Source organism: Fukomys damarensis, unplaced genomic scaffold (assembly GCF_012274545.1).
Source record: "Fukomys damarensis isolate Sample0158 unplaced genomic scaffold, DMR_v1.0_HiC HiC_scaffold_15, whole genome shotgun sequence".
Lineage (NCBI taxonomy): Eukaryota > Metazoa > Chordata > Mammalia > Rodentia > Bathyergidae > Fukomys > Fukomys damarensis.
In genome coordinates, this window is record NW_022900927.1 from 14092562 (window position 1) to 14107164 (window position 14603).

General features: G+C 36.5%; 1 protein-coding gene across 1 annotated transcript in view; it reads left to right on the plus strand.

The window, feature by feature from the left end:
• The first annotated feature begins 565 nt into the window (after nucleotides 1–565).
• The window catches only part of Slc2a13 (solute carrier family 2 member 13), a 271310-nt gene continuing 257272 nt past the window's right edge, over nucleotides 566–14603 (plus strand). The window contains exons 1-3 of the mRNA XM_010615434.3: nucleotides 566–621; nucleotides 1593–1735; nucleotides 8664–8877. Coding sequence (XP_010613736.2) covers nucleotides 566–621; nucleotides 1593–1735; nucleotides 8664–8877 — 413 coding nt within the window. The remainder of the gene's footprint in view (nucleotides 622–1592; nucleotides 1736–8663; nucleotides 8878–14603) is intronic.

Sequence of the window (14603 nt, forward strand, 5' to 3'; positions counted from 1 at the left end):
AGTTTGTAGATATTCTCCTAGATAGATAATATCTGAAAGTTATAGGTTTCCCATTTTAATGTGAAAAAGTCAATGTTTACATAAAGTATGTGTATAAGAACATTGAAATATTATACTGCTATTGAGAGTGACTTTGTTCTACAGAGGTGCCAAACTAGTATATGTGGCTATGGAGGAATGTATTGTTTGGCTGTTTTCTTTGGTCTGTGAAATGTGTTGTTCCTTAATTGCTTTGCAGACAGCTTAAAAGGCAACATCTTATACTCAGCTTCTTGTATTTAGGGTATCTGCTAGTTAATGTCAGAAGTTTGAGATACTGTTTTGGAAAACAATAAATAATATCCCAGTTCACAAGCACTTCTATTTTTAAACAGTTCTGTTCACAAGCAAAAGTGTTCCATGGAACTTTACTTTCCTTGGCAGCCTGTGCATCTGGTGACAACATGACCACTATCATCTTCCCCACACAAACACAATGTAGCCTCTTTTCCCCAAAACTGTAAAATTAAGTTTGTAAACTGAGGCACTACTATATTTTCAAGAGAAGGAAAATGCCTGCAACGTAATGAATGAAAGCTACAAATTTGTGGAAAAGACACTCAAAGTTATAACGACATTTAAGTAAGTCATCTGTGCATGAGTAGAGGTGATTTTTAGTTGTCCTCTTACCTGTGACTTCCAGATGTCTCCTAATGAATGTTAGCTTTAGTTTATAGCCAGTCAGTTAATACTAGTTTAAAAGAACATGGTTTTGCATCTGTATCCCATAGTACTAGTTAATAACACTTAAGTGAATAACCATGCTGGCGTTTGGGCTTGACACTTTTGGCAACCTGTACTATAGACGATTCATGAGAGAATTTATTCTGTTAACAAACTTGTAATTTCCTTTGGAGAAAGTAATGTGATACAGTCTGTATTAAGATGTACCAGTAAAAAAAAAAAATGATATGGGAAGATTGGTAGAATATTCTGAAGTTATCTGAAGGGAGAGCTCATGCTAGACAATAAGATTTCACCAACTGGATGCTGATGACTTGCTTTGTTAAGTGCTCCCTAAGGCTGCGAAACATTAACTTTGCTAGTCATCCCCAAAGGCAGATCTTTCTCATAACCTGACTCTTCTGCTATGGGAATTTTGTATTGCCTTTGGGACCTAGTACACTTTGAAGTTGCCCAACATCTTTTGTGAGTGTCTTAAGCCTTTTCAGAATAGCAAAAACTGAATTCCAAGTTGTGTTACCAACCTGGTGCTGTAGACACTTGACTGTTTAGAGGATTGCAGACATACCAGCTGTGGCCAAGACAGCCAAGGGAAAGCAACTGCCGTGAGGGATACTTTTCCTTAGACAGATTGTATTTCTTTTTATTAAAATTCTTTCTTTAGAAATGATGAGGCAATAATTTGCAGAATGAAATTAGGACATCATAATCCTTTGCGTGAGGCATTATTAGCAGGTAGCTCCATGCACTTCTAAGAAGCTAATTAGTTGCTGCATGGCTTATCACGCTGAGAGGCTGCTGTGATTCATGGGTATTCAGCCATAGCAACAGGCTATTTGGTTATGAAATTACCTGCACTTCTGACTCAGGCCTCTCAAAGGGCTTCCAGCAGTTCTTGAAAGCCAACTTCTGCACTCAGCAGCACTCTGTGCTGTTCAGATGGCGAATCAGCTTGACAACACGGCAGTGTGGGCATCCTGTAGCACTGTGGCATCTGACTCTCCTTTTTCTGGTGAAACTCGCAGCCAGACGTGATTATGAATTTTCATTGCTGCAAACTGATTATTTTGTAAGAACTTAAACTTTGTATCCATGCTGGTAACAATACCAAAATGGATTTTTGTGGTTATGTTTATTTTAATAAGCTGCAGAGTAACTTGAAACAGCCAAATTCCTTATGTTAATTTGATTTATGAGCTTAGTATGGACTATTAAAACTTTGTTTTTTTTTCCCAGTACATATTTTAGTTAGTGATTGGAATAGGAAAATCAAAAGCTCTTTATAAGACTCTTACAAACTTTATAGATCATTTTATATGTTTTTGAAACCCTGTGTTCTTAATTTTGGGGATCTAATAGCATCATCTTTGCATAATGAAAAACCGAAGTAAAAATGTGAGCCTTGATGGCATTTTCTTTCTTTATGACAGATATAGATTAGTAACTGTGAAGTTCTTGTTCATTCATTTGAATGCTTCTATAGTTTATTTAAATCTAGGGCTCAGTTATATAAATACATGATAGTGATTTAACATTTTTTTCATTGAGTTTAGTGGTACTTTTTGTTTTTTTGGGGGGGCACTTTTTAAGTATACAGTATAGTTACACTTATCTACATGATAGTGATTTAACATTTTTTTCATTGAGTTTAGTGGTACTTTTTGTTTTTTTGGGGGGGTACTTTTTAAGTATACAGTATAGTTACACTTATCATTGTGATCTTGTACCTTTACATGATAGATCTTGGTTCTTATTTTTTCCCCATACCTCTGCTCTCCCTTCACCCCTCTGCTCTCCCTTCACCCCCTCCCCCTTCCCTATTTACAAAGACTTTGTTTCTATTTTCTCATATTTTTCTTTTCCCTTATTTCCTTTCCCCCACCCTTCCCATTTCCCCTACACCTTTAGCCCTTTTCTTCCTATTTCACATTGTCAGTTATACAATTTGGATCTTACTTATACTTTTAGTTTTTCATACCAGAGAAACTATTCAGTATTTACACATTGGCCCCTTTCTTCCTATTTCACATTGTCAGTTATACAATTTGGATCTTATTTGCACTTTTAGTTTTTCACACCAGAGAAACTATTCAGTATTTACACATGTGTGACTTATTTATTTCACTTAAGAGTATGGCCCAATATGCATCCATTTTCCTATGAATGCCTGTAATTTCTCATTCTTTACGACTGAGTAGTACTCCATTTTATAGAAAAACCACATCTTTATCCATTCTCCCATCTGATGGGCAATTAGGCTGTTTCCAAGTTTTAGCTATTACAAACTGTGCCACTATAAACATGGGTGCGCATATATCACTGTGATATGATTCTTTTAATTCTTTTGGAAAGATACCCAGCAGAGGGATAGTTGGGTTAAATGGAACCTCTAGTCCTAGTTCTTTGAGGTATCTGCATATTGATTTCCATAATGGTTGCACCAGTCTGCACTCCCACCAACAATGGAGAAGAGTTCCTTTCTCCCTACAACCCTGCCAGCATTTGTTACTGGTTGATTTCATGACAGCAGCCATTCTTTCTGGGTTGAGGTGGAATCTCAGTGTTGTTTTCATCAACATCTCTCCAATGACCGTGATGTGGAACATTTTTTCATATATTTATTTGCTGCTTTTACTTCTTTGAGAAATGTGTATTACATGATAGTAATTTAAAACAGGATTTAAGGACTAGGGATTTGGCTCAGTGGTTCCGCCACCTGCCTCGCAAGCACAAGGGCCCAAGTTCAATCCCTGGTACCAAAAAAAAACCCACCAAACCAACCCCCCCCCAAAAAAAAACAGCTTTAAGTTTAGTGGTAATACTTTATTGTCCTTCATTAGGACACTGATTTTTATCTAGGAACACATTTTCTTTTGTTTCTCCGAATGGAAAGGTGATTTTGGGATAACATAGCTTTAATATGTAATGTTTTTCAAAAGTGGGAATAATGTTTAGAAATCCATAAATTATGTCTCTCAAGGATTGTTTTCATTAATAGCAAGCAGAGTTAACAGGGCCTGTGCTTCACATATGTGTATTGGATCAAAATGAGAAAACATGGGATTTACTAATTTTCCAGTTTCATACAGCAGTTTTAAGGGTGTAAATGTGTCTAGCTCAAAATTTTATATTCAATCATAATTTTTTTTTTAAACTAATTGCCCCAAGCTCTAACATGATCCCTGGTAGCAGGCAGTAGGGGCAAGGAAGAGAGGAGACTCTTCTTGCCCCTGGAAGTTAATGTGCACTAGAGTGGGCAGTAGAGCTGACAGTTAAGTGTTTCTGAGATGTTTCCAAACGATGCTATTCTAAACAAAGGCCTAGAATTTTTACAAAGTTTGGCCACTTGAAGCTGTGAGACCAACCCTGACACCTGTGGAACTTTCTGAAGACCTCTTTATGTCTGTTTCTGAGAGTGAATTTCTTTGTCTTTTAGAGAAGGTTTTGTATAATATCTGTCTGGCCTTCCTATCCATAGGATGCTTCATAATAATAATAATATAAAATGATTAGGTAAAAAAACCCTTTGAAAACAGCATATGGTGTTTGATGGCAAGACAGATGCTTGTTCTTCATCTCCCTTCTCATTTCTCCTTTCTGGCAACCCTTTACTGGTAGCCTTTTTAAGACTCCTCGGTGTTCTTTTCATCCTCCATTTTCTGAGTGGTCCCACCCCTCAGAAATGTGCAGTATCACACATAGTCTTTGGGCTGTAGATGTGTAACATCCAGGCTTTACCTGGCCTTGTTGTTGCATTAAAAGAAACAGAGTCTAGCTACGGAGTGCATTTGAAAAGCAGTACTCCCTCGCATGTCTCTTGCAGAAGATAATAGCATGTAGGTTACAACTCAGCAGTAGGTTAAAATCTGTCATCAGGCAGGGCGCAGTCTTTTTGTGACAGGCTCGCATTTTCTTGACTCACCCTGAGACTCTTGCAACTCTTCCAAGGCGTTTTGCATTTGAACTTCTTTCCACAAACCAGATCTTTTTGTTCATGGTTTTTTTCTCCATCTGGCTTTTTTTTTTTTTTTTTTAAACCTAGCAAAGAGATCAAGAATTAGGCCAACAAGACCAAATTTTCCCTTGTTGATGAGGCAGAAAGATTAGTTATTCTGGCAAGATTCTAGGAAGATTTCACAGAGTATCTCTGATAGTTGTCCACAGGCATCAGTGGTCAGTGTCATGAGGTGGAACCCAGTAGAGAGCTTTATTATCCTAAATGGGCTATTTTGAATTCATTCATTTGGTTGAATGTTTTTATAAATGGGTGGGGCTTTAGCTCAGTGGTTCTGCCACCTGCCCTGCAAGCATAAGGTCTGAGTTTGATCCCCGGTACCAAAATAAACAAAGTAAAATATACATAGCAAAATTTACCAATAAAAAAGAATAGAGCTTTGTTTTGCCTTCACAACAGAGACCCTGTTTTTTTAAAAATTTATACTTTTAATATAGTCAGCTCCTAACACAGGTTGAGTTGAATTGAAAAAGTTGAGATGTCTTATAACTTCCTGGTGTTATGACTATCTTCTGTATTTGAGGCACAATTTTAAGTACCTTACTCTGCTGATTCATTGAATCCTCTGAACCCCTTATGAAGGAGTTTTATTCTTCCTGTTTCAGAGAGGTGGAACTGGATACCCAGAAAGGTCCATAATTAACCAGCTAATAAGTGGCAGGGCTGGAATTAAAATCCACTGGTTTGCAAGCCTACTTTCCTCCGATGGTTGGTCAGTAAAGTCTCTGCCTTTATGACTGGTTGTGGGAATCTCTCAGGTTCACATTCTGATTCTTGTACTAATCATATGCTGCAGGGTAAGGTGCTTCCCTGTGAAATGGGGACAGTTACATGCCTGTAATAGGAATGTGCTGAGAATTGACTCAATCAGTTCATATGAACTGCATAGCAATATGGAGGCAGTGGCAGCAGTGTTAATTTCATGTGGGCATTCATTGGACAGAGGTCTTCTGGGGTTCTTTGCAACTCTGAACACAATGCCCTGACTTTTTATAGGTCCTCAGTCCTTTTCCTTTGCTGTTATTACCTGTTACATTCACTCACTGTAACCAGCTTTACTAGGACCCAAGCACATGCCTCCATTTCTTGGCAGATAAAACGTAAGGATTTTGTGTTGCTTTACATCATCATCCTAATTCCCCATGCTCAATTCTGAGGGTTAGCTGGCTGAGTAAAAGATCTCTAGCCAAAAAAAGCAACTGAATTCTTAGCTATAGCTAGATCAGTGTGGAAAAATAAATCCCCATAATAAATTAGTGTTTGAATTTTGAACATTTATTGAGATATTCTAATGTTAAAGGAACTAAAGTAAGTATACAGTTAACTTGTCAATATTTGTAGCAGATGTTTCTTTTTCCAAGGCGTTTTAGGGTGGTCTGTACTGATGAGCAGTGAAATGGAAATTTTCAGCTGTTTTGGTGATGATTTAGTTAAAGACTACTCATACTGTGTCCACACACTTGTTTATTGTGATACTCGTAAAACCATACACTGTCACCTGTACATTGACAGGTACTATATAATAGGATATAACAATGGTGGAAACTGCAGAGTGTATAGTTCTGAGGCTCAATGGTCTGACTTATGTAGGACCATTCAGCAACAACTTATCAGTAGTTTTATAACTACTGGTGAATTTCTCAGATGTAAATACAGTTTGTATTACTGTCTGATCATTTGCTTTACTCAAAGATGGAAAAAAGCAAATAAAAGCATAGCAGACTTATAATAGCTAAAATTGCAGACTATTGTGGTACCAGGAGGGTTAGTTCACAAAATAAACACTGAAGTCAGAAACATTGGGTTAAGGTGAGACTGGCTCTCTTCTTTTTTTTTTGGTACCGGGGATTGAATTCAGGTCCTTGTGCTTACAAGGCAGGCCACTGAACCACTGAGCTAAATCCCCGGCCCCATGGCTTTCTTCTTAAAGAGGGAAATGAGCTGGCCTCGGTGGTGCACTAACCCCAGAAATCTGGGAAGCTGAGGCAGGGGGATCTAAAGTTCAGGCCTCGCCTCGGCAACTAACAACTTTATGAAATCCTATCCTAAAGGAAAAAAGAAAGAAAGAAAAAAAAAAAGTCTGGTGATGTAGCTTAGTGGGAAGGCCCTGGGTTCAATATCCAGTATGAAAAGAAAAAGGAGGTGGTGGGGGAATCAAAGCCAGCTAATGGTTTGTGTTGGCCACTAATGAAAGTAAAAGTCAGTAGATTGGGTGGCAGGAGATTGTGGCGGCTGTGTCTACCTCAGTGGTAGAGTTCTTTTTAGTATGTACAAGGTCCTGGGTTCAATCCCCAGCACTGCAAAAAGAAAAAACAAACAAACAAAAAACACAAGAAAACCCAGTTGTTGAGAGCACTGTTATTACCATTGTTGCTGTTAAGTAGTGAAGCTATCTCCTACTGAATGTGACAGGTGGTACCTTCAACAGCTCTTGGGTGGAAAACAGCATCAGGTTTCTCAGTGCTGCTTTCTTCAATATTCAGTATATTTTTGGCATCATAAAGACCGGTTCATTAAAAATAAATCTAAATGGGGTTATTGTTGATATTTTAGCTAAAGCCAGGGATTGATTTATAATATCCACAGTTAGAAGGATTAATTTTTATAAGTACTTAATTTTCCACTGAGGTTTTGGCTTAGTAGTCAGATATCCATGGAAATTTAAGGTGCCATAGAGGAGTGAAATAAAGGCCAAAGGGCTGAGGTTTTCTGTAAGAGACCATTTTGTATTGAACCAAAGTTATGTATCATAGAACTAGTGTTTGTAAAATAACATGGTGAATGTGAAGATCACTTTTGGAAGATTTCTAAAAGATAGGTCCATGCCATATCTCTCTGGATTTATACTTAATCAATCTGGGGTGAGTAAGGCAAGGGCTTCTTTAAAAAAACAAAACAAAACAAAACAGGCCTGTAGGTGGTTGTAGTTACTAGTGAAGCTAGAGCTACGACCATAGATTATGCTATATTTAAATAGTAAAAAATTGAAGCCAGTATCACCAAATATTAACTCTAACCACAAAACTATTAAGTCTAAGGTCATCTATTTTTTGAGAATCATTAATTCTTTAATGCATTGTTTAATGTAGTCTGTTTCTGAGGACTATACCTATCCATTTGAATAGATTGATTTGGATTTCTTACTAATGAACTAATGTAAAAAGCCTGATAAATCTTCTGGAAATGGTGAAATTCAGTAGTTAGTACGTATTCTAGGATAATTTTTTATTCTCACCGTTGTCTGATTACATTTCCATATAGACTAAAAATATTTTAGTAATTACAGTCTTTAGAAGAGCATTTTTGTATTTTTAATTTTTAAATAGTTATAGCTGGGTGTGGTAGCACATGCCTGCAAATCCAGCAGTCAGAGACTGATTTCCCACCCTGGCGTTGGAAACTACTTAGTGACTTTCTGAGATCCTCTCTGAAACAAACAAACAAGACAGCTGTGGATATAGCTCAATGCAATGGCCCTGGGATAAGCCTTGTCCTGAAAGAAAAAGTAAAAAAGAAAGCACAACACATTTAAGTATTGTAAAGTTATCTTGGGTCTGTAGAGGTACATTTATTAGGCTTTCAAGTAATGTGAAAAATGATACTCATACTGGTATATCACATTTATTTGCAGCAGCCTCAAATTAGTTATAAACAAAATCTTTAGCTATGTGGTGATATTTGTTTATTATGTTTTCGTTACTGGGGATGGAATCTGGGAACTTGTGCTTCTGAGGCAGGTGGCTGCACCACTGAGCTAAATCCCTGGCCCTGTAATCTTTATTTAAAGCCGGAAACCAGGCCCAGGATTTAGCTCAGTGGTTCCACCGCCTACAAAAAAAAAAAAAAAAAAAAAAAAAAGAAGAAAATAAAGCAGGAAACCAAGCCCACATATTTATGACTGTTTCTTTAGTGTTAATATTTACAGTAACAGTAGAAATCTTGAGTAAATGTGTCCCGTTCACTTTTTTTTTCTTCCTAGGCATTGCTTCCATGACAGTGCCAGTGTATATCGCAGAAGTCTCACCACCCAATTTAAGAGGCCGATTAGTCACAATTAACACCCTCTTCATCACAGGAGGCCAGTTCTTTGCAAGTGTTGTTGATGGAGCCTTCAGTTATCTCCAGGAGGATGGATGGAGGTCTGTAAATAATTCTTACATCAAATTTTTCAAATAATGGCTTTGAGGAATTGGGGAAAAATATTGAGAAATAATAGGCAGAAGATGTAACTGGATATTTTGAATTATTATAGTTAACTAATTTATTTGTTTAGGTTTTTTTGAGACATTGTCTTACTATGTAGTTGAAACTGACCTGGAACTCACTGTGTAGCTCAGGCTGGCCTCGAACTCACAGCGATCCTCCTGCCTCAGCCTCCGGAGTGCTGGGATTACAGGCGTGCACCACCACGCCTGGCAATTATAGTTAATTTGTAAGTGGGTGGCATTCAGTAAAACTGAAAGTAGAGAAGAAGCTGGTGTTTATTTTAATGATAGACAAGGAGCCTACCATTAAGAATTGATATTTACAGGGTTTTTTAGCATTTAGGTGACATTTCTCACACTATCGGTAGTCTTTTGCAATATTTGTTTAAAAATGAATGTAGTAATAAATATGCATAGAGTTCTGGAATTACATGAATGATTGACAAGCTGTTTATGAACTGCAAATATATCTAACATCCTTGGATTTAGGAAGACACATTCTGATTTGAAAGAAACCTAATTTTTCAAGATACCAATTTAGTTGTATAAAGAAGATAACTATGTGTTAAGTTTAAAATAGACAACATGTTATATATAAATTTAAAAAATACAACAAATTATCATTGTTTGGCTTGCTGTGAGTCAAAAGAAATTATAAAAGTGGTATTATAAATTTATTAAAATATGTTTAAATGGAATATTGTGATAACAGTATTGTTGAAGCTTAAATATAGGTGCCCTGGATTTTGATTTCCTACATCAAGCATTCAAACCAATAGATTGGTATAACTACTGCAAATATATTTAATTAAAAGCAACACCAAGTTACACAGTATTGTCCCAGTTGTTTGCTCACCACTGTTTACTGCAACACATGTTTCTACAGCTTCTGTTATGTCAACACTAGGAATAGAATATAGAGCAAGATGGAACCAAGCCCTTGATCACACGTGTGTATTAATTAATTGTTTTTACTTAGAAGGAGTAGATATGATGGGAATGTAGGGAATTAAAGTTCTGTGCAAGCAGCGTAATTATCCTTATGACTTAGGATGAGCTTCTGAGGTCTTGAGCTGGTAACAGTTTCTGTAGAAGTCAGGTTGAAGCCACTGAGGCCTGAGTGCATGCCTTTGTCAGGACTGTAGCAGGACACAGTGACCACAAGGCGTGGCTGTGCCTGCAGACTAGGCCACCTATTTATCTTTAAAGAACTCAGTCTTTGCTAAAGTGAGAAATTATTGAAAAATTGAAGAAGCAGGAAATTTCTTTGCATTATCTGTGGATGGAGAGAAATAGGAAAATAACTACCAGGTTACCAGCATAACCTGGCATTTGGAGTTTTTCTTGAAAACTCAACTGAAGTCAGTTAATTTTTAAACCTATATGTCTTTAAAAAGACAAATCATCTAACATTTTATTTAAATTTTTATTCATGTAACTTTATGATTTTATAATGTAATGTAGTATAGATATATATTCAACATATAACATATTGAGTGGATAAACTACTTTTTTCACTTAAGGATAGCTACTTAAATATTTTTTCTCGCTAGGCAAGGTGGTTCATGCCTGTAACTCCAGCACTGGGTGAGCCAAGGCAGGAGATCCTGAGTTCAAGGCCAAGAAATAAGTCTTTTCTCAGTACTGGTTGAGAGTGAGAAATTTCATATAATAATGAAAATAAATTTCTAAATGTGGGTCGTCTGTGTAGAAGTGGCAGTGCTACTTCTAGTGTCTAAGATGAGTCTTAGACACTTTCCAGAGGCAGGGTGACAGAGGCATTGACCTGGTTTCATATCTCTTTTCTACCTTTCAAATATTAGCGTGAAGCTGGTATAAATCACTTCAGTTCTTTGAGGTTTATTTTCCTACCTAAAAGGGGTAGGAATTATGTGATTTAATTATTACATATGAAGTGAAGTGTTCGGCCCAGGGTCTAGCATATAGCAAATACTTAAAACAATAGTACATGACATTGTTATTTACTGTTCTGATGAGTGCATCAAAACTAAGTGCTATTATAGGTGAGGGAAGTTGAAGGCTGCTTCTGTTTTCCTTCGTTATGAAACTAGAGCTTGGATGGAGCAGAGGCCCAGAAGAAAAACATAAAAATTTAAATGTCTATAGCTGTTGTGGGAAATTAGGCAAACACTCGAGTCAGCAAATGATTTCCACATAACCAGGTGGCTGCCAGATGAAGTTGGAGGCATTCATCTTGGTAAAGTCAATTAGCATGCTTGTGTATATTTTTCCTGTATTACTGGAGAGCACTGGGGTAAAAAGAAAAAATAGAAAACGGAGAAACCAGGGCCTCATATTCGCCAAGGCATTTACAGTTAGGTTATATTGAACACCACTTATTATTTGTAGGTATTCACAGTATACATGCAAACACACTTAGTTCTTTAAAAGGTTAATTTTCTGTGAGCTACTGTCTTTTATTATTTAGCACTTTTTGCAGTATTTAACCTCATCTGATCCCTGGGCTGGTAGGAATGTGACTATAAGCAAATGAAGATAGAAATGCTACCTGAGCATTAACTTCAGATGCTAGAATTTTCAGTGAATATACTTTATTCATATTTATAACAGTAGTATCACTTGTGGCCATGTATTTCCAAACTCCTAAAGCAAATGTGGCTCTAAATATTTTATTTATTTATTTTTAATTTGTTTTTGGCACCGGGGATCAAATTTGGGACCTTGTGTTTGCGAGGCAGGTAGCGGAACCACTGAGCTAAATCCCCGGCCCTGGTTCTAAATAATTTATATAAAATTTCTTTTTTATACTTATATCTTTGTGTATCGTAAACTAAGATGTCTCCAACCTTCTAAGAGTTTGAAGATTTTAGCAGTTTAACTTTTTTTTTCATTTTTTACTTTTATTGTTCTGACACTCCTGGTTTCTGACATTTGATATTACATTTCATAGTCAGTGTCTCAGATTTCATGGCTTACATCATAGTGATGGGCAAATTTAGAGTCTAGCAGTAAATGTTATTTGCATCTGGCCAAAATCTTGAGAGGTTAGTGGAGCTGGCTTATTCTCATTTTTAGATTAAGAAATTTGATTCTTAGAGAAGTTAAATATTTGCGTGGGACCATATGTTCAGAGATCACCTAGCCACAAGTGCTTCTGAGATTCCTTTGCAGAAATTTAGAGCCAACGTTTCTTTTTCTTTCTTTTTTTTTGTTTTAAAAATAATTTTTATTTTTTTAAAGTTAATATATGCATTACAGGAAACAAAAACAAGAAGCAAAGAACAAAGTCATTCACAATCATGAGCCAGCTTTTCTTATAGAAATCTAACCATTGTCTTCTGCATGCTTTGCTTCCAAGAGTTTGTAATCTAAAAGCCAGAATTATTCATGATTTTACAGTGCTAATTACACTCTGATCTGTGGAGGATGACACTCAATAACAGAAATACTTCTTAGATTTTGATATGGAATCAGATGAGTCAAGGTTTCTGTTTTCTTATTGTTTGGATGGCATAGAAATGATTTTTCTTTTCTTTTCTTTTTCTTTAACATTGGGAATTGCATCCAGAGCCTCTCATATACTAGGCAGCACTCCTGTTGCTGAGCTGAGCTGTATATCCACACCCCTTTTTAAAAGCTTTTATTTTATTTTTCCCATTAAGTTTATTGGTACATTTAAAGCAAACAATGCAGTGAAGGGAGGGTGGGGACAAGGGGAGAAAATGAGAACTAAGACCTGGCATGTAAAGATACAAGATCCCAGTATAAATGTAACTAACTGTACTGTCTACCTAGAATGTACCAATAAATTAAATTAAAAAAAAAAAGCAAACAATGCAATTACATTTGTCATTGGGATCTTGTAACTTTACATGATATATCTTGATTCTTATTTTTTCCCCATTCCCCTGCCCTCTCTTCATCCCCTTCACCCTTCCCTATTTACAAAGACTTTGTTTCCCTTTTCCTTTTCTCACATTTTTCCTTTTCCCTCCTCTTCCCATTTCTCCTTTAGCCATTTTCTTCCTATTTCACACTTATCAGTAAAAGCTTTTATTTTGATGTAGGATCTCACTAAGTTATCCAGGCTGGACTTGAACTTGTGGTTATCTGTCCACAGCTTCCTGAGCAGCATGGCTTATAGATGTGTGCCACCATGCCCAGTTCAATAAATTATTTTTTGTTCAACAAAGAGATCTTACGATTAAAATTTCAGGCACAGTGAGAGGGAGGGACAATCTAGGTACAATACAAATTTTAAAGACCTTGCAGTTTGAAACAGTCAGCTATGATTGGACAGCAGTGAGAAGTTGGAGCAGCAAGGTGGGGCTGTGATGTTGGTTGGGAGTTGGTTTAGGAGCTGGTTTAGGGAAGGAGAGTCTTCGTGGTTGTGGACAAAACTCCAGTCTGTTGTTTGACTTCCTCTTAAAGGTTATTTATTTTTTCTTCCCATTGCATTCTCTTCAAACAACTCAGAGTTTGGTTTGTTTATTTGTAAAGTTTCAGAATAATTTTTAAGAAACCAATAATTATTTTTGGATAAAATAATTGATATGCCTCTTTCCATCCTAATATTTTATAATGTATAAAACCATGTCACTAAGAGCTTCTCAGAATGTTATTTGAAAGGTGATGCTATTTGTAGGTAAATGTATGCTGTAAAAGCTGTGTGTAAAATTTAGTGCTGATCAGTAGTGCTTGGCTGTGTGTGAACTATAAAATGTGAAGAAGCCATCTCAGTCTTAAAAATTGATGTAGCCACCATTGTAAGAAAGATGGATTTAGATAACACATATATTCGTTGGAGGTTACCACCTTGATTACAGGCAAATATCTTAACGCTTAAGGTATTTGTAATTTTGTTATTAATTGAATTAAAACAAGGGACCATTTATCATAAAGATATTCTAGTGTATCTTGCTTTCACAGCATATGAATTAATTTGTCTAAGCTCTAATATTCATCCTCACATGGCTAATGTTTCAGCAATTGAGAGTGTTACTGTAAGGATCAAATTAGTTAGTGGCTGTAAAAAGACTTAAAAGCTCTTAAATGGGTATTGTTTACTGTTATTTTCAGAAAGCCCTAGGTTCAGCCACTGTATCCTGTATCTAAAGCTGGCAAGAAAAATTACCCTCACCATCAATTACCTGATATTTCCAGGTTAAAAAGTACACATAGTTTGGTTGCCACAGAGCTTTGTATAGGATCAGTGCCCCTGTAGATGAGCATTAGCCACTTCACAGTTCACTCTGAGCATCACTTGGGTTGTGGGACTGTTTATGCAGTGACCTCCCAACTGACATCTGGGCAGATGTCATTTCCTCCAGTTGGTTCTTGTATGGAATAAATTTGATAAAACTGTCATTTTATGTTTTGTTATATTATCTTACAAAAATTAATTTTTAAAATTGCAATTTTTGGTCCTCCTGCATTTAAATAATGGGACCAGTAAGTGGGTAAAAAAATCATGAACAAAATGCTTAAAAAGCAAACAAACTAGGTAACACAGCACACAGAAGATCTTCAGGGTAGAGAAAATACTCAGTATGATAGTGTGGTAGACACACGTATTTATATCTTAGTCCAACTTATGGATCTTACACTATCACTAGTGAACTCTAGTGTAAACTTTGGACTGATGATGTGCTAATGTGTATTTCCAAGTAGACTGATAA